This window comes from Podarcis raffonei, chromosome 4 (genome assembly GCF_027172205.1).
Source record: "Podarcis raffonei isolate rPodRaf1 chromosome 4, rPodRaf1.pri, whole genome shotgun sequence".
NCBI classification, from domain to species: Eukaryota; Metazoa; Chordata; class Lepidosauria; order Squamata; family Lacertidae; genus Podarcis; species Podarcis raffonei.
Genome location: NC_070605.1, coordinates 17,715,264 through 17,734,932, shown reverse-complemented (window position 1 = coordinate 17,734,932; position 19,669 = coordinate 17,715,264). Strand labels below are relative to the sequence as shown.

At 45.0% G+C, this 19,669-nt stretch overlaps 1 protein-coding gene across 8 annotated transcripts in view; it reads right to left on the bottom strand.

Annotated features, from left to right (window-relative positions):
* Nucleotides 1–19,669, bottom strand: part of FAT3 (FAT atypical cadherin 3) — a 450,775-nt gene that overhangs the window by 85,104 nt on the left and 346,002 nt on the right. For all 8 annotated transcript variants that reach the window (XM_053385580.1, XM_053385571.1, XM_053385573.1 and 5 more), the window contains 3 exons: nucleotides 16,652–16,927; nucleotides 14,447–14,657; nucleotides 605–4,678 (listed from right to left, as the gene is read on the bottom strand). In XM_053385580.1, coding sequence (XP_053241555.1) covers nucleotides 605–4,678; nucleotides 14,447–14,657; nucleotides 16,652–16,927 — 4,561 coding nt within the window. The remainder of the gene's footprint in view (nucleotides 1–604; nucleotides 4,679–14,446; nucleotides 14,658–16,651; nucleotides 16,928–19,669) is intronic.

Here is a 19,669-nt window from a genome sequence, read left to right as displayed (position 1 = left end):
GCTGCTAAACGGCAGCACAGTGTGAAGTGTGAGTTGGTTAAATTAAAAAGGCCTAATACAAATTATGCTTTCCCCTGTTTTTATGCACTTAGGGCTGAATCAAGCAAGAGAATAATACCCTAAAAATTGTTTGTCTGGATCTGTGTTGTGGCTGTTAAGTTCTCAGCAATTTCTGGCACCCAGACCTACACACATTACTCTCTCTGCTGGAGGTTTTTAAGCAGAGGTTGGACAGCCATCTGTCTTGGATACTTTAGTTGAGATTCCTGTATTTCAGGGGGCTGGAATAGATGATCCTTGGGGTCCCTTCCAACTCTACAATTCTATGGTTCTATGACTGGCTCCTTGTGCCAGCGATCAAAACATGTTCGAGGTGAACATATGAAGCTGCCTTGTACTATGGCAAACCACTGTTCCACTTTCCATAATGCTGTCTATTCTGAATGGTGACAGACCTCCAAGGTCTCTAGCAAAGATAGGTATTTCCTAGTTCTGCTATGCAGGATGCTATTTAAGCAGAAAAGTCATGGACTGAGCACCTGTGCTTTGCCACCGAGTTCAAACTCTCCCCGCCCCTAGCCCTCCAACCCGAGAGGCCCATTACCTGTAATGTGATAGCTAACTTGGCGGTTGACATCAGATGTATCCTCATCCCAAGTGCTGAGGACAGCCACAACTTCGCCTGGTGAGTCGCTCTCCTTCACGGACCCCCTGTACAGCTCATGCTCAAACACTGGAGCGTTATCGTTGATGTCTGTCACCGTGACGGAGATCAAGGCGGTTGATGAGAGGGATAGGGCTTCTCCCAGGTCGGAAGACACTACAGTGAAGGCAAAGGTGGGGTTCTTCTCATGGTCCAAGTCTTTCAAGGTGCTGATCCAGCCGCTGTTGCTGTCAATGGTGAACACCTCTGTGATTGTGTCAGCATCCGATTCTGCTGAGAGAGAGTATGTGACTTGACCGTTTGCCCCCCAGTCTGCATCAATGGCTTTAACCTGGATAAGTTTGGTTCCTATGGGCATTCCTTCCATTATGATGGCTTCATAGCTGGCTGCCTCAAACATGGGTTTGTTGTCATTGACGTCCAAAATCTTAATGTCCACATCCACTGTTAACACAACATCCACTTTATCTAGCTGTATAGTTGCAGCAACCTTAAAGTGAAAGGCAGGAGTCGTTTCGTGGTCCAGTCTCTTATCAAGTTTTATGATGCCGGTGTCCTGCTCTATAATAAACACTCCATCCTTGTTGTTCCCTGGCAATTCACCATTAACTGTGCTATAGGTGGCACCCTGGTTAGGCAAAACATGCAGAACATCAACGGTACTACCTATTACAGTGTCTTCCGATAGCGTAAAGGAATATTGCGGTTGAGAAAAAGAAGGCAAGATGGTTTCTGGAGGCAAAACGTGAATGTACACAGGGATAAGCGAATGCTTCACAGGAATGCCGCCATCAACTGCTTTGACAAAGAAGGAGAGCACTGTGTTTTTAAGCTGGTTGAAGTTGCCCTTGGTTACCATCCACCCATTGTCAGGGTCAATTTCCAGCAGATCTGCCACAGAAACCGAGGCCTCGCTGTACAATGAGTAGGCAATCCTTGCGTTTGCACCATCATCTGGATCAACTGCTTGGACCTGGGTGACCAAATGACCCTTTCCAACATCTGCTTTGACGCTTGCCCTGTATTCAACTGTCATGAACTGGGGAGCATTGTCATTCTCGTCCACCACTATGACTCGCACGGTACAGAATGTGGTTCTCCCTCCCCCGTCGAGGGCTCTCAGGAAGATGGTGATGTCACCTTCCAAAGGGATCTCCCGATCAAGTTTCTCAGTTGTGATGATCTGTCCGTTGTTATCAATCAAAAAACGATCCTTGGCAAAGTCATTTATGATTGAATAGCTTATTTGCCCATATATGCCTGAGTCTCCGTCTGTTGCTTTCACATGGATTACCTTGGTTCCAGGAGCGGCGTTTTCTCTAACCTCTGCCATGTAAATACTCTGTGTGAAGACAGGACTGTACAAGTTCGCTCCGAGAATCCGGATATGGACCTGGGCTGTGCTTGTGAACAAACCATCGGAGACAGAGACATTCAGGCTGTACATTGACTCCATCCTCTGCTTCCGATGGTTTGACAGAGAGATGACCCCACTTTTACTGTCCATCACGAAACTTGTACGGTCATTTCCAGACAAGATGCTGTACTCCAACCGGTCATAATCAGAGCTGTCTGCATCAGAAGCTTGGACGCAAGTCACAAAATGGCCCCGAGGAGCTAGCTCACTGACGTACGATTCATATATCAATTGGTTAAAAACAGGAGGGTTGTCATTCATGTCTGTTACGAAGATGCTGACTAGAACTTCGCTGCTCAGGGGTGGGAATCCGTTATCCGTTGCCCGCACTTTCAGACTGCATTGCTGCATCAGCTCGTGGTCCAGCAAGCGGGCTGTTAGGATCAAGCCACTCGTGCCATCGATGTGAAAGTAATCTGTGCTGTTGAAGTTGTCCTGGACTATCTGATACTGAACAATTTTGTTGTTCTCAGAATCTGCATCCGTAGCAACAACCTGCAAAACAGGGGTCCCAATCAGAGACGCTTCAGATAAAGTGGCATTATATGCAACATGGTTGAAAACCGGAGCATTGTCATTGACATCGTTGATAATTAAGTCCACCGTTACTTCAGCTCGGGCCCCAGTGAGAGCATCGCTGGCTCTCACTGTCAATTTGAAAATGGGGTTTACTTCATAGTCTAATGGACTGATGACATTGAGGACTCCGGTGTCAAAATCAATGTTGAACTGATTATAGGGATCACCGTCTACAATGATGTAAATGATTCCTTGACCTTCTGGGCTGGTTGCGTTGATGCTCAGAATTGGGGTGTGCATTTCAATGTCTTCGTTTACAGAGGCCGTATAGAAAGGCTTGTTGAAAACGGGCATTGCTTTGTTAACTATCGTAATGGGCAGTTCTACAGATGCAGACAGTGATGGATTGCCTCCATCTTTGGCAATGACGATAATTAGATACTCGATGTTAGATAAGTCAGAATTAAAGGCTGCTTTTAATGTGACGCTGCCAGTGTGCCTGTCAATTTCAAAGTGCCCATAGTCCTCCTTCAGCAGGTACGATACGTCGCCATTTGCATCCTTATCTTTATCAATTGCTGTGACTCGGTATATCAGGGTGCCGGGATCAGCCTCAACTTGTACAGCGGCATAGTATGGGAGCCCAACAAACACCGGAGCATTGTCATTGATGTCTTCAATGTGAACTCTGACAACCACCCTGGCTACCCGCAGGTGATCCAGCTCGCGACTAGCCTCTACCACCAGCTCGTAAAATTCCTGTTCCTCTCTGTCAAATGGGATGCCAGTAGTTTGAATGACACCCAGAGTGGATTTGATCTTGAATTTGTTCCCTGGGTTTAATATGCTGTACTTCAAGGGCTCGTTAAGGCGGTTTCCAACAGCGTTGACCACTGCTACTTTTGTGATATTGGTGCTGTTTTCTGAGATGGATGTGGAGTAAAGGCTTTGTGTGAAATGCAGGCCACTGTCCATGGCTTCTTTGACCATTATGGTCACTACGGAAGTGCTATAGAACTTCCCATCGGATACTTTTGCTATGAGCATGTAATGATCTTTGGAGAGGCTGTTGTTTTTTATAGTCAGTACCCCGGAAACAGAATCGATGAGGAAATGCTCTGTGCTGCCTTCAATCAGGCTGTAGGTCATTTCAGGTGGGACTTCTGAATCTGGGTCCGCAGCCCTGAGTTTAAGAACCTCAACTCCAACGTATGTTGGTAGGAGCAAGATGGTCTCAAACATGGCCTGGCTGAAAACTGGAGGGTTATCATTGACATCTGTTACATCAATGGTGACTTCAGCTGGATTTTCAGCAGTAAGCTGTGGATTTCCACTGTCTCGAACGTGGACGTGAAAATGGAAATGTGCAATGGTTTCATGATCTAAGTCAGCAATAGTCCTAATTGCACCTGTACTGGAGTCTACGGTGAAATAGTTCTTTGCAGTGGACTCAACAATCTGGTAGACAAGCAAAGCGTTCTGATTACTGTCTGCATCTGTGGCTCGTATCACAAGTGGATTGTTCCCTAAGCTTCGAACGATGCTATTGATAGGTGCAGCCTCACTGATGCTGCCCAGGTATTTTGAGAAGAGGAAGACTGGTGGGTTGTCATTTTCATCGATGATCTGGATGTTCACAGTGGCATTGGATGCCATCCCGGCCATGTTTGTGGCTTGTACAGTGAGCTGGTATGAGGAAGTGCGTTCATAATCAAGGGGCTTTTGAGTAGTGATGACCCCGGAGTAGGGGTTTATAGCAAAGGCTCCGTTGGTGTTGCCCTCCTTAACCTCATAAACTAGCGTGGACTGGCTGATTGCCGAGACCAAGATAACTGAAGTTCCAAAGTCAACATTTTCATTCACTTCAGCTTGCCATTCCTTGTGCGTGAACTTCGGGTGGGAATTGTCTGACATGGTCACAGATATGCGGACAATGGCTGTGGCTGACAGCGGTGGAGAGCCCTGGTCGGTCACTTTGACTGACAGAACGAACTGGTTCATGGTGGTCAGGTCTGGTTCCTTCAGCACCGTGATGATGCCTAGAACTGGCTCAATCTTGAATGTGTTCCCAGTATTCCCTAAAAGAGAAAAAAATAGGGATATATATCAAAAATGAAATGTAAATATGTAAAAATGATGAGCAATATGTTCCAAGTTCACTTGTTGGTATCACGTCATGCTTGCATAGCTCAAGGCCCACCAATTCAAACTCAGTCTCTCAACCATATACAGTAGTACCTCGGGTTACTGACGCTTTAGGTTATGGACTCCGCTAACCCAGAAATAGTACCTTAGGTTAAGAACTTTGCTTCAGGATGAGAACAGAAATTGCGCGGCGGCAGCAGGAGGCCCCATTAGCTAAAGTGGTACTTCTGGTTAAGAACAGTTTCAGGTTAAGAATGGACCTCCAGAACAAATTAAGTTCTTAACCCGAGGTACCACTGTATGGCCAGCTGTCAACCCAACCTTCACTATTTTTGCTGTCCCCAGTGGGCAGCAAAAACAAGAGTTTTGTCAAGAACAGGCATCCCCAAACTTGGTCCTTCAGCTGTTTTGGGACTATAACTCCCATCATCCCTAGCTAACAGGACCAGTAGTCAGGGATGATGGGAACTGTAGTCCCAAAACAGCTCGAGGGCAGAGTTTGGGGATGCCTGGTCAAGAACCTGGTAAGCCACCATTAATGGCCTGACGGTTGTGTTTTGCTTGGTGAGACTAACTCTGCATGCACACAGCTGCATTTTATACTAAAACCAAGCAGAACTACGTCTGATCACTGCCCAGTTGGGATCCCTGTATAAACCACCCTGAGAAATCTGAAGTATGATCTTGATATAAGTGCAGAATTCAAGCCGATTAATCTAATATGAAGCAGAAGATCTGTGGGCAAGACTTTTAAAACCAAGGGATTGAACTAACATTACCAAGGGGCTATCTCTATACTAGAAAACATTATTCATTAAGAACAAATAAAACTTGGCAGATGAAGATGATGGACTGTATGGAACTTGCAGAATGGACCGGGAGACTCCAAGACCAGAGAGAAGAGATGGTGGAAGAAGACTGGAAGAAGTTTAAGGAATATTTGAAAAAAATATTTTAATATTTAAACCTTAGAATAGCTTTGGAAGTGGATATAGGCTGTAGGGTTAGAAGTAGAAGATAGGGTATTTTAAAATAGTATTATTTGTAAGTGATAAAATGTGAAGTTATTTTAAGTATGATTAAAAAATAAAGATGGTTAGCAATTATGATATATGTAAACGGCTAAAGATGAAGTAAAATGAAAATCAGATAGGTGGAACTTAGGGAAGCCAACCTAACAATGTTTAGAAAAATAAGGATATGAAAAGAATGTGTTTGTATTGTTTGTCTTTTCTGTCTGTGTTTTTTATTTGTGTTATAAAAGGAATTTTATTTTTTTTTTGAAAAAAAGAACAAATAAAACTCTATTGCACTCCCCAAGGAGTTGCAGGAAACTGACATTTCAAGGCTGTGCTGATCATTCTCTCCGGAACCCCTGTATCACCGACAAAATGTGGAATGATATCCTTCCCTCATCCATATGTGAAGCAGCAACCATCAGTTGCTTCGAGTTTCTTGGAAAGAGTTATCTTTTTGCTGAGGCTTTGCCTGACCCACAAAAGTGGACCCTGATTTATGTGTATGAATCCCCCAAATCTCTATTTTCATTTGATTACCGTATTTTTCGCTCTATAGGAGGAACTTTTCCCCCTCCAAAAATGAAGGGGAAATGTGTGTGCGTCCTATGGAGCGAATGCAGGCTCCTTGGCTTCAGTGATAGCAACGCGAAGCCTCCGAAGCACAGAGGGAGAGTTCCCCCTACGCTCCGGAGGCTTCGCGTTGCTTTCACTGAAGCTGCCTGAAGCCCCTGGAGCGCAGCGCGAACACCCACAGCGCTCTGGGTGCTTCAGGCAGCTATCCGCAAGCCTTTGTAGTGCAGCAGGAGTTCCCGCTGCACTCTGAAGGCTTGCGGATACCCGCCTGAAGCATGGAGAGCGAGAGGGGGCGGTGCACACTGATCACTCTTGCTCTCCAGGCTTCGCTTCGCTGGAGAGGTGCTGCACAGTTTTCCCTCTCTGTGCAGCGCCCCTTCAGCGAAGCGGGAGGAGAAATGGAAGGGGCTCTGTTTCTCCTACCGCTTCGCTGAAGGGGTGCTGAGCAGAGAGGGGGAGAATTTTTTTCCCCCTGTTCACCCCCTTCTATGGTCCGGTGTGTCCTATAGAGCAAAAATACGGTATATATGTGGTTTGAGGTTATATTTTTGTTTTCATGGATGTCACTTTTATATAGTACATAGTGTGCACCGCACAGAGGTTTTTAAATGTATATATGAAATGCTTTTACATAAATAAGTAAATAAATGTGTGATTACACTTCCCACCGCTTTTTGAAGAGATCACAGTAGTTTAAGTCTACAGCGCAGAGATGCTGTAGAAGGGTAAACAAACCATTGCCAACCTTGGTGCCCTCTAGACATTTTGGACTACAATTCCCATCAGTCAAAGCCAGCACAGCTGTACTGGCTGGGGCTGATGAGAACTGCAGTCCAAAGTATCTGGAGGGTAGATAGGCAAAGCCACCTGCAAATCATTAACTGGCTGTAGTATTGATACAGTACCACCTGCTAGGATCTATGTGACCGACTGCAGCTGATCTGTGGACTTTGCTTGCCTGCATTATGTGATTTGCACAGTAATCCTACCCATGGCTATTCAGAAGTAAGCCCCACTAAATTCAACAGGATTTACTTCCAGGTGAGTGTGTATAGGATTGCAGCCTTATCCTAAACTCGCTCGCCCCAGAGTTTTCCTATCAAATGCAGTGGGGCTTACTTCTAAATCAATATGCATAGGATTACACTAACAAGGCTGTGATTTCATACATGTTTACTAGAAAATGCATTTTACTGAAAGCTCATGGACTTCAAAGAAGAAGGGTTTAAGATCTGGCACAAAATAGAGATAAAAGACGAAGAAGCCAAATTGTTCAATGTGTGAGCAACAGTTCACGGCCTGAAATAATGAGGATTTTGAGCAATTTAATATTACTGGTTGAATGCTTCAATAGGACTGAAGGCGAAGCATGAGAACAGCGTATGTGTGTGTGTGTGTGTGTGTGTGTGTGTGTGTGTGTATATATATATATATATATATATATATATATATATATATATATATATCAATATATATATATATCAAGAAATACACACAAAATAATAGCTCATCAAATAGATAAAAGGAAGCTAATGACAGCAAGGTTTGTTTATTGATCTTAGTGGATAGGGAAAAATCAAGAAGAATCATTGTTCAGTGAAGACGTAAATGGGCTCCTTAGAAGGTCAGGGTTTGCCACATACAAAATACAATAATGAGGTAGGATCAAGAGACTCTTTTGTCAAAAGCGTACAATGAGGACCGAAATGACCTGTTCCAAGGAACATGGAGCTGGTGGTGGAATCAACAGAAACTCCCTGCATTCAATTTGTCCTCACCTGCATAATGTGTTGTCAAGCTTATCCTATGCCTTGGAACACAGAGAGCTGCATTCTACTGAGACAGACTACTGGCCCATTTACTTCAGTATTGTCTACACTGACTGACAGCAGCTGTCTGGGGTTTCAGACAAGGAGCTAACCCAGTCCTAACCTGAGATGCTGGGGATTGAACATGGAACCTTCTGCCTGCAAAGCAGGTGGTTTACCGATGAGCCAAGGCCCTTTCCCTGCCAATGCTTTGAACTTCTCCATATCACTAGCTCCTTCTCAGACATCTTACCAAAGGTTTCATGAGTGAAGGGAAATGAGGAGAATGAAAGGGATTTCCAGGCTCACTTCATACACTTTAACAGAACCAAGAGATAAAGCTCACCCTCCACCCCACCCCAACTTTCACCTCAGGTTCAAAATTGCAAGAGCAGATGCTTCTTCGTGCAACCAGAGATGGTGCAACCAACAATAGCTGTACTCAGCCATCTTCAAGCATCCTTCTTTGGGGAAGGTGCCGTGGCTTAGGGATAAGAGCATCTGCTTTGCATGCAGAAGGTCCCGGGTTCAATCCCCAGCGTCTCCAGGTAGAGCTGGAAGAGACCCCCTACCCAAAACCCTGCAGAGCCACTGCCAGTTACTGTAGACAACACTGATCTGGAGATTAGGCACCTAAGATTAGACATTCGAGTTGGTATTAGGCAGCTGTGCTCCTGGAGTTAAGCAAACCAATGAGAGAATGCTACCTCTACCCCATCCACCACCACACAGGTCACCCTGTATAGGCAAAGTTATGGAGCACAAAGCCTCCTGTATCTGTGGAAGGTCCATGCATGTTTCACAGCCCTGATCTTATAGTGTTTTGAATGCCCAGAGAGCCTCCATGAATACAGGAGGCTCCCAGCTTCAGATACCTGCCCTTCTATTTGTCCCACCCAGCTGAAATCAGACAGACCCCCTCGTTTGATGAACTTTCAGCACCTGATAAAGACCTTTTTATTTTATTTCAAGCAAGGTTTTCTGTTTTTTCTATTAGTTTTCATTGAGTTCACCTTTACAGTATCTTTTTAAACTTACTGTACACAGCTTAGAGACTAAGCTGTTTAAGTACGAAATGAACTGTGGAAATAAAATAGGAATAAATTGATAAGGCAAAGGCAACACAGGGAAGGGGAGTGGTAGAGCTTGCTGAATATCCCCACCCTCCCTGGCATGATTTCCATCATGTGTAGTTTTTGGACACCATGAGACAAGACACAGGCTAAGTTCAACTCCATGTTGCAAAGGGCCATTTCAACACAGGGCTCCCATTTTCAGCGAGACACTCCTGCCGCTTGCAATATTTTTGCCCTCTGTTTAACGTTCCATCTACAGCAGTGGTTCCCAACCTTTCTTTCCTTTGAGCTACCTGAAAGTAGCTGAGGATCTTGTAGGTTGTTGCTTAATGGTTGTTTGTCTTGTTGTAGCTTTGTGCCAGATGCTGTATGGTTTTTAATTGTATTGTACAGCTTCCTTCATTTCTTATAAATTGTATTTTATTTGTATTACACACGACCACAAATCCAGACAGGCTGCAGACCACCTGAATGAAGCATGTAGACCATTGGTTGTCCATGAACCACAATTTTGGAACTCCTGGTCCACAGATTGACAAAAAGGATGAGTTAATAGGTGACAGAGTTAATACATGATCCGATCAATCAATGGGCCTGTATGTGCCTCTACCACGTGTATAGTTTCTAGGATGGAAATATATGAACATGTGTATACCTTTCTGTGCTCATCACCTCTCACCTGGATTCAGATCTTATTAAAGTTTGTGCGTATTGGTTTCTCTTACTGAGTGCTATGCTCACATGAGTTGAATTCCCTGAGAAGTAAGGAACCATGCATATAAGCTGAACCCATCAGTTAAAATTAGCATCCTCCCTGCACATCCTTTCATGGGTCAGAGGAATGACAGCCTCAGAAAGTTCTATTACGCTGCATCGAGGAACATCTGGGGATAACGAAACGGTGGGAATTCGCAGCTGAACCAGAGGTTTGAAACCTTGACTTGCTGGCAACATGGGAGGATGAAATTGAAATCAGAGGCAGTCGTGGGGAGATAGTCTCATCAAAGGGTTTTAAGCTTTGGAATAATTGGTCTGGGTAGAAGCCTCACACTGTCCACACTTCCAGGCCACTGCCTCATCCCTCCCTCCTCCATGATTATGGGAGCCATTTTATTACACACTTTTCACGGCTGATCTTAACACCATTGTATCACTTTATCCATTCACCATAGGACCAAATTAGACACTTGGAAGCAGATCTAAGTCTCAAAGCAACAGGAGCAAGACTGTTTGCAGCGAAGAAGTGTTGGACAAGGGGAGGGGATGACTGAGTTTTAAACCTGCGACTCCCTCCCTGCCTCACAACCCCAGCTCCCCACCTTTCTACCCAAATGCGGTCCAAATGGATTTTTACCACAACACCAAGGAATAGTGGCTTGAGGGAGGGAGCTGATGCAGAGGAAAAGTGCTGACTGGGTCATGCACTCCTCTTCCACTTGCCATCTCCCCTGCTGCTTTGCAGCTGTTTAGCAGCAACGAGGGTTTAAGATCTGGGTCTTCTGTCAACTTGATGAGTTACCTCTGCTAATTCCCTTTAAAAGAAGCTAAACTTGTCAGCCTCATGTACTTAGATGACAACAACCTCATGATGCCATCTTAACGATTCATGATGCTATAGACTGGGTGGGGAGGTGTATAGATTGGGATGCACAAATTAAGTACTGTATAAAATTAAAAATCATAAATAAAATAAATCAGTGTTGATTGGTAAGGGTGATCAAGCCTGCAGTTCCAGGGGGAGGGCACACATAGGTGAATTGGAGTTGTGACTGACAGAACTGAAAGCAAATACAATGCAGGAAGAGACCTAGTCCAGGGGTCAGCAAACTTTTTCAGCAGGGAGCCGGGTCCACTGTCCCTCAGACTTTGTGGGGGGGCCAGACTATTTTTTTTTGGGGGGGGTGAATTCCTATGCCCCACAAATAACCTAAAGATGCATTTTAAATAAAAGCACACATTCTACTCATGTAAAAACACGCTGTCAGTGCCGCCCGGGGTCCCAGCTCACCAAGGACCAACGCTGCTTCGTTGTTTAGTATAAAAGTCTTTATTGAAGTTCAGTTTCACTTCCACAGCCGCAGCGTGCAGCACTACGTCTCAAACTCTAGACCGCCGAAGCTCCATCTGAATCTCCTCCCCCCTGACACCAGTTTAAGATCCTAGCCTTGCTCCACCTCCTCCTTTGTTCTTTCCTCCTCTGGGTCCGCCTGCCCGTCGGGGTCTCTCCCTTCCTAGACTCCTCTGACGCTGAGTCCCCTGACTCTTCCCCCTCCCTCCGTCAGGCTTTAGGACCTGGCTCCCAATCCGGGTTTCCTGCTGTCCCGCGCGCCTGTACATTTGAACTTGGTGCGCGCGCCCAGCCTCCCACTTTCCTTCTGACCGTTACACTGCTGTCACTACTCCCTCCTTCGGGGAGGCTAGCTGGAGCTGACCTCCCCTCCGTTTCCCCACTTTCCGATGGGGGCGTGGTCAGCCCTGACTCATCTTCTCTCCCTGCTGGAGGAGAGGCTGGCCCTGACACATGTGACTCTTCCCCCCCACAGCGCTCTGGTGGGGGAGCTGGTCCTGATCGCCCGCTGCTGCCTTGGGAGTCCCCGCTGGCCCCCTGCTTCTGGTGCGTCCCCCCTGGGACCCCCCTTGCTCTCACCATCGGCGCCCCCTTCTGGGAATCTTCTGATTCGCTGGAGAAGCTCATGGAATCTCTCGGGTCACTGTCATACTCCCCTACGCTCCCCTCGGATTCCTCCCCTTCGCTCTCCATTTCCTCTCTCCCCTGTGCTTCTGCTCCTGAGCCCCTGACACACGCTGATTCCCGGACCGTCCGTGGGCCAGATTGAGAAGGTGATTGGATCGGATCTGACCCCCGGGCCTTAGTTTGCCTACCCATGACCTAGTCTAAGGTGGTCCTGGTTGCAGGAATCTATCCCTTCTGTTATCACACTAGAGTTATCCAAACATTGGCAAATTAGGTAAATGTGCAGTGGGACAAGTGGAACATGCTTAGTCCACATCCTGCCCTTTGCATGTTTGCTGTAATTGTGCATGCATAAGAATGTAAATCTGCTAATGCATGATCCATCCCAGACTGTGCATTTGTGAGCACAGGCCTGTACGTAGCAAGCCGCTGGATAAATGCTCCACAGGACTCTGTGCACATGGTTGAGGTTAAGTAGGTAGGCCTGAGGGCAGGGAGGGCAGGCTCAAAAGACTGACCCAATGTTTGTTTATTGTACTCAGGTTGCCAGATGTATATCTATGAAAGCTGAAAGATCCAAGTCCTTGGCCACTGTTATAAAATGCAGGCAGAGGAATGTAAGTCCAGAAGTAGCTGGCAATGGTTGACAGAAGCAAGTTTCCATTACTGGAAAAGAGTGAGAGGCTGCCAGTTGGGCTCCTTGAAATAAACGGTGGGGCAGGAGGCAAAAGAACAATGACCACAGGAAAGTAATGGAAGCAATGGCCTCAACTAGACAGGAAAATTGCTGCAGGATAAAGTGAACTGGACTGCCAAGGTTGGAATCAAACTTGGAGTGATTCTGCAGCCATCTTCTACCACCAAATGAAAGCATTTATCTATCATGCTGAAACCGAGGGTGGGAGAGAAGGAGAGGCAGAGGAGAGAGAAGGGCTACTCAGTCAGCTTTGCTGAAAGTTCAGCTCCCTTCAGTCCCTTCTCTTTTTGAGTTGTTTCCATGCCAGCTGGTCAACCTAAGAATTTTTTAAGATTAAGAATTGGTGCTTGAGTTTGCTTGCTTTCCTCTTCCACCCACACACCTTCTTTCCTTTTATGTTGACTGATCGAACCCAAAGAGTACTTATTAATGGTTCCTCATTACCCTGGGAAAAAAGTGGCAAGTGGGGTGCTGCAGGGTTCTGTCCTGGGCCTGTTGTTGTTTATCGTATTTATAAATGACTTGGATGAAGGAATTGAGGGGATTCTCATCAAATTTGCAGATGACACCAAACTGGGAGGCAGAAGAAAGAATCGGAATTCAAAATGACCTTAACAGATTGGAGAACTGGGCGCAAGCTAACAAAATGAATTTCAGTAGGGACAAATGTAAGGTTCTGCACTTAGGCAGAAAGAACCAGATGCACAAAAATAGGATGGGGGCACCTGGCTTACTAGCAGTACATGTGAAAAGGATCTAGAGGTCTTGGTGGACCACAAGCTTAGCATGAGTGAACAGTGTGATGCAGCAGCAAAAAAAGCTAATGCTATTCTAGGCTACATCAACAGAAATATAGTGTCCAGATCAAGGGAAGTAATAGTACTACTCTATTCTGCCTTAGTGAGACAACATTTGGAATACTGTGTCCAATTCTGGGTACCACAATTCAAGAAAGATGTTGACAGGCTGGAATGTGTGCAGAGGAGGGCAACCAAGATGATCAGGGGTCTGGAAACTAAGCTTTATGAGGACCATTTGAAGGAGCTGGGTAGGTGTAGCCTGGAATAGACTGAGAGGATATATGATCACCATCTTCAAATAACTTAAGGGCTGTCGCATGGAGACATCTCCTGCTCTGGAGGGCAGGACTCAAACCAATAGCTTCAAGCTGAAAGAAAGGAGATTCTGACTAAACGTTCGGAAAAACTTTCTGACAGTCAGAGCTGTTCAGCAGTGGAACAGACTCCCACAAGAAGTAGTGGACTCTCCTTGGAGCTTTTAAAGCAGAGGTTGGATGGCCATCTGTCATAGATGCTTTAGCTGAGATTCCTGCATTGCAAGGGGGTTAGATTAGATGATTCTTGGGGTCCCTTACAACTCTAAATTTCTATGATTCTATGCCAAGCTCTCTAAATTATAATCTTGTAAACATCTTGTTTTTACTGACCTCTGGAAGCTATTCTGGAAACCTTTCTGGTTGAGTATTGGTGATGGAGATGGAGATGCTTTAAGTCAACAAATAATAGATAATTATTGGGCTCAATGGGGCTTATTCCTTAGTAAGTGCGTTTAGCAAATCAAGTACAACAGCAGCAGCAACAACAACAACAATGGTGCAATTCTGAGATGCATAAAAAGGCCCTGCAAGGCACCATCTCTTGAATGAAAGACATAAGAAGGCAAACGAGTTAAACATAAGGCCTCATTGATTTCTAAGGAACCTTGCCATACTTACCTTCCTTGCTGCAATCTTTAATTCTATCCAACAATTGCATTACATCGTGTGATTTTATTACGTGCAACCTCACAGTGCAGAAAACCTCACTTGCTAACCTGCTTCAATTGTGTAGATCAGCTCTGCGTTTTCGCCTTTGTCTTTGTCCAAGGCGGTGACCTGCAGAACAGCAGAGCCAATGGCAGCCGATTCAAACACAGAGGCTTCGTACAAAGGGCTGGAGAAGTACGGACTGTGATCATTGGAGTCTTCCACGTTGACAATTACCCTTGCCAAATTCCGCCGATAGGGGAACTCTTGGTCACGAACCTGGAGAGAAGGAGCAACAATCACTGGAGCACAGAGACAAACTGGTAGGGCCACAAAACCGGGTCAATGTTACATCTGGGGAAGAAGTCATGAATTCAGTACTTCTTTACACATTGCCTAGTTAAACTAGGGAGTTTGGTACTGCAATGTGTAGTAACAAGTTTCTTTGGGGAATTATAGGGACAGAACTACCTAAACTGTACATAAACCTATTCATGCATGCTACTACAGCGGTAAGAATGTTACTTGCCCCCAAATGGAAAAGGTAGAAGTCGCAGCAAAGGAAGAATGGATGCAAAAACATATGGAATATGCAAAAATGGTGAAACTTACCGGAAGAATAAGAAATCAAAGATAACAAACTTTTTATATCTGAAGAAGTGTGCAGGCACACAAAAGCTTATACCCAGAACAAACTTAGTCGGTTTCTAAGGTACTACTGGACATTTTTTAAAAAAAATTAAACTTTTTAAATAAAAGAATGGAAATGGTTTATTGAATATTTACAGATAAATTGCAAACAGATAAGAACATTGGCAGGATTACTGTAATAACCTGCAGTTTCGAAAGAGTATATATTTAAAGCAGATGAACAAATTAAGTTAATTTGGATATGCAGAAGTTATGAAAAACCAATTTAAGGAACCGTAGAAAGAGGGGGAAGGAAGTCAAGTTTTGAAATGTTAAAATGACTGTAAAATTATTGAAATGTATAAACCTGAAAATCATGAATAAATTTTTTTTAAAAAAAATGTAGTAACAGATCCTGGCCTTGAGGGTAAAGCTATATACCTGAATAGTAGCTGGTTGGTTGAAAATACTTTGCTATCACCGTTTATTAGGTTTTGCTTCTGGAGCAGAACCAGTGTGCTAGCCATCCATCTTTTTTTCTGCTTTTTAGTTCCAGATTTTGTACAGATACGGCACATGCATCAACCGCTCCAGTTTTAAGGACACGTTCTCACTCCCAACCAAGCTGAACAGCTCCCTGATATGCTCCAGCATGCAGGCAAATCACAGGGCAGGAAAGAGATCCTGATGTGATTGTGCAATGGTTTGTGACTAGAGAGGCAGCTGGACATTTGCAGGCTATGAAATTGACTATCTCCGCGCTAAATACTATGACAAGGAGAACTGAGTGAGACCCAGTCATCCCTGGAAAAAACTAGTAAAATTTCTCAGAAGGTGTGAGATGAAAATCAAGGTTAGTTTGGAAGCTCTAACCCACTGCCAACAAACAACAATAATAATTTCTGCTCCATAATACAGTGGTACCTCGGGTTAAGAACTTAATTCGTTCTGGAGGTCTGTTCTTAACCTGAAACTGTTCTTAACCTGAAGCACCACTTTAGCTAATGGGGCCTCCTGCTGCCACCGCAGCACGATTTCTGTTCTTATCCTGAAGCAAAGTTCTTAACCTGAAGCACTATTTCTGGGTTAGTGGAGTCTGTAACCTGAAGCGTCTGTAACCTGAGGTACCACTGTATTCAGCATCCACTTCACAGCAGAACACCCCCCCACACACACAATTTAGGCGCATAAACCAGTGTCTTCTGCCTTGGGAAAATCCTACAGAAATGCAAGATGAATCAGAGCACTTTGCTTTCAATAACAGGGCACGGGCAAGGAGAGCGATAATCACCTTGTTTAATAGATTCTGAAAGAACTTTAAAAACTTCTCCTGAGAAACTCTTTAAGAGAGTCACCTCTGATAAAAGGCCCAGGCATTGGGAGATTATAATGTTTCTTCCGTGTTCTCCCTTAAGATGGCAAAACCATTTTGTGAGATAAAAACGCTTTCATAGTAAGCCTCACAAAGCTTCAGCACTGAAAGAACGGAACGAATAAATAAATGCACGCCAGTGGAGGGAGGAAAATTAATTACTGCTTCCTTGCCAATTTTTAAAGCCTCTGTGCTTATCAGTAGACTATAGCATACACCTATTAATAGGCACTGATTGTGCCTGAGCACACATTTAATATTCAGTTCTTACCATTACGTTTAGGATGTGCTTATCTTGGGCTTCGTGGTCTAAGCGCTCGGCAGTGTACAGAACTCCTGTGTTGGGATCCATCCTGAACTTCCTCACACTGATTGAGTCAATACTACTATGAATGATGTAGCTGAGTTTGTGCTTCTCATCTCTGTCTATGGCTTCAACTTGCAGGATCTCAGTGTCAGGGAGGATGTCCTCAGAAATCGTGACGTCGTAACTCGGGTGGGAAAATTCTGGACCGTTATCGTTGTTGTCCAATACTTTGATGAGAACCTGCAATATAAAAGGAGGAAAATCGGGGTTTCGTGTTGGAGAAGAAGCAAATTATACACAGATACCTGCCACATTGGCTGTTTTCAAACATATAATGATGATAGACTACGCTTACTTGCACACAAGCAAATTGCACCTGCTTCACTCCTCCCCGCTCCTATTAGGAGGAAACAAATCGCAATATCCGGCTTACAGTTCCAACCAAACTAGGGATTGTGGTTTGTTTCACTCCCAGAAAACAATAATCTTCAGACCAAGTTTGATCTTGGCTTATCATTTGGACTCAGTCCTTCGAACTCTTGGCTTGAGGAAACCCCAGTGCTTTATTTAAGAAACACAGTCTCATCATGAGCTCAAGGTACAGGATACATGGTTCATAAAGCAAAGTTCTAGGATGCATCACCAGGCAGTAGAAAAGACACAGTGTCTTTGCAAAGTTTGGAAGAGTGTGAGTTTCAAAGGATGGTTGCGTTTCAGTTCCCGCATGGTTTCAGAAAGTGCAAAATAGGTAGGTTTGCCTTTAAATGAGAACTGAATCAAGATTCTCCCCCATCCCTATAGACTAACCATTCCAATATGTCTGTGGGGAAGCCTTGGCAGGCCACAATAAAACACATAAAATAGATGTACGTGACCGTTCCAAGGTTAAATCCCATTCAGTTCAATAGGGAATAGACAGGTGTAGGATTGCACTGTAAAGAAATCACCCCTTCATTCCCTACTTGTTTCCTATCTGAGAAAGGAACCTTATATGAGACTTAAGTTGTCTGGTGCTCGAGGTGAATTGCCTGGCTGCAAAGCTTGTACCAAGTCAGCCAACTAGGTCAGAGACATAAGAAGAGCTTGCTGGATCAGGCCAATGGCCCATCTTGTCAAGCATCCTGCTCTCACAGTGGCTAACCAGATGCCTGCGGGAAACCGACAAGCAGGATCTGAGCACAAGAACACTCTGCCGTCCAGTGGCTTCCATAAACTGCTATTCGGAAGTGTTACTGCCTCCAATTGTGAAGGCGCAGGTATCATGGCTAGTGGCCATCAATAGCCTTTTCCTCCACAGATTTTAATGCCATCTAAGTTAGTGGACCGGGATGCAGGTGGTGCTGTGGGTTAAACCACAGAGGCTAGGACTTGCCGATCAGAAGGTCGGTGGTTCGAATCCCCACGACGGGGTGAGCTCCCGTTGCTCGGTCCCTGCTCCTGCCAACCTAGCAGTTCGAAAGCACGTCAAAGTGCAAGTAGATAAATAAGTACTGCTCCAGCGGGAAGGTAAACAGCATTTCTGTGCACTGCTCTGGTTCGCCAGAAGCGGCTTAGTCATGCTGGCCACATGAGCCAAGCTGTACGCCGGCTCCCTCGGCCAATAAAGCGAGATGAGCGCCGCAACCCCAGAGTCGGTCACGACTGGACCTAATGGTCAGGGGTCCCTTTACCTTTACCTTAAGTTAGTGGACATCACTGCTTCCTGTGGGAGCGAATTCCATAGTTCAACTACGCACCGCATGAATAAGTGCTATAAAAAAATCTGACCTGAATCTTCTGACAACTAACTTCACTGGATATCTATAAGTTCTGGTCTTAAGAGAGAGGAAGAAAAAAACTTTTCTCCATCCACATTCTCCATGCCATGCACCATGTTATAAACGTCCATACTGAGAAGATGTTGATCTCCAGGATTTCAGATAGGGCTCTTCCAACTCAACTGAAGATGCCAGGGATCAAACCCTGCAAAGGATGTGCTCTACCACGGGGTATAATATAGTGAAGGGAGAACAGACCGTGGTTCAAATGCCTCTCTTCCACTGTATTCTAAAGCACCGCCGCAGCAAAAAGTTTATTCGATGCTCCACCAGATGAATCGCTGACTTCTGTAAAGTTTTTTCCTGAATGAATTGCCTGTCACTTCACCCCTGCCTCGTTCGGCTGCTCGTGTAGATGAGGTCGGCGTGGCCACCGTCTCATTGCTATCTCCATCAACAATGTGAGCCATTATAAAGCTACTGGAAGCACTCAGCAGCTGTTTTGCCTGACACAGGTTCAGTCAGGATTCAGAGAGTGTGAGCTCTGGAAAAATCCGAAGGGCAGACGGAGCTAATAAGAAAACAACTCACCGCCCCCACACTTTTTAAGTGTGCGTAGGGGGTAGAGGGGTGGGTGGAGAGGATGTCTACTCAGACGCGTTTACAAGGCTTCATTCTGAGCCCAGTCACTTACACCCACACTTCGCGTTTTAATGGAGGAAAAGATTTACTTATAAGCTATTATGATAGTATTTTATGAAAAGAGGTTGCCCTGGGAGAGACATGAAACATTAGCTTTCCGCGACGTTAGTGAGACGTTTGCTGAATGCTTTACCAGAAAGTGCGTAAACAATTCCCAAAAAATTGCCTGTAATGACCTATCCTGGGAACAGTCTAGAAGGCAGTTGCAATAAAATTCCCTCTAAGTTAAGACTATATTGCATGTTGCTTAGGGTAGGCTTGGGATGGAGTCGTTTCTGTGAGCTTTACACGGCTGGGGGAACCGAAGAGGGAAGACGAGGTACCCAGATTTGCTGAAGATGGAGGCAGCAGTAGAAACGATGGATACCCTGTTAAATCCGAATTGCTAATGATTACAAATATCCCTTGGATGCCATGGTTTGGGATACTCACTGGGATACTCTGTTGGCCTTAGAAAAATAAGGAATGGTAGAAATCATTAAAACTGAGCACATTGCTGGGAACTTGGGTTGCTAAACAACAG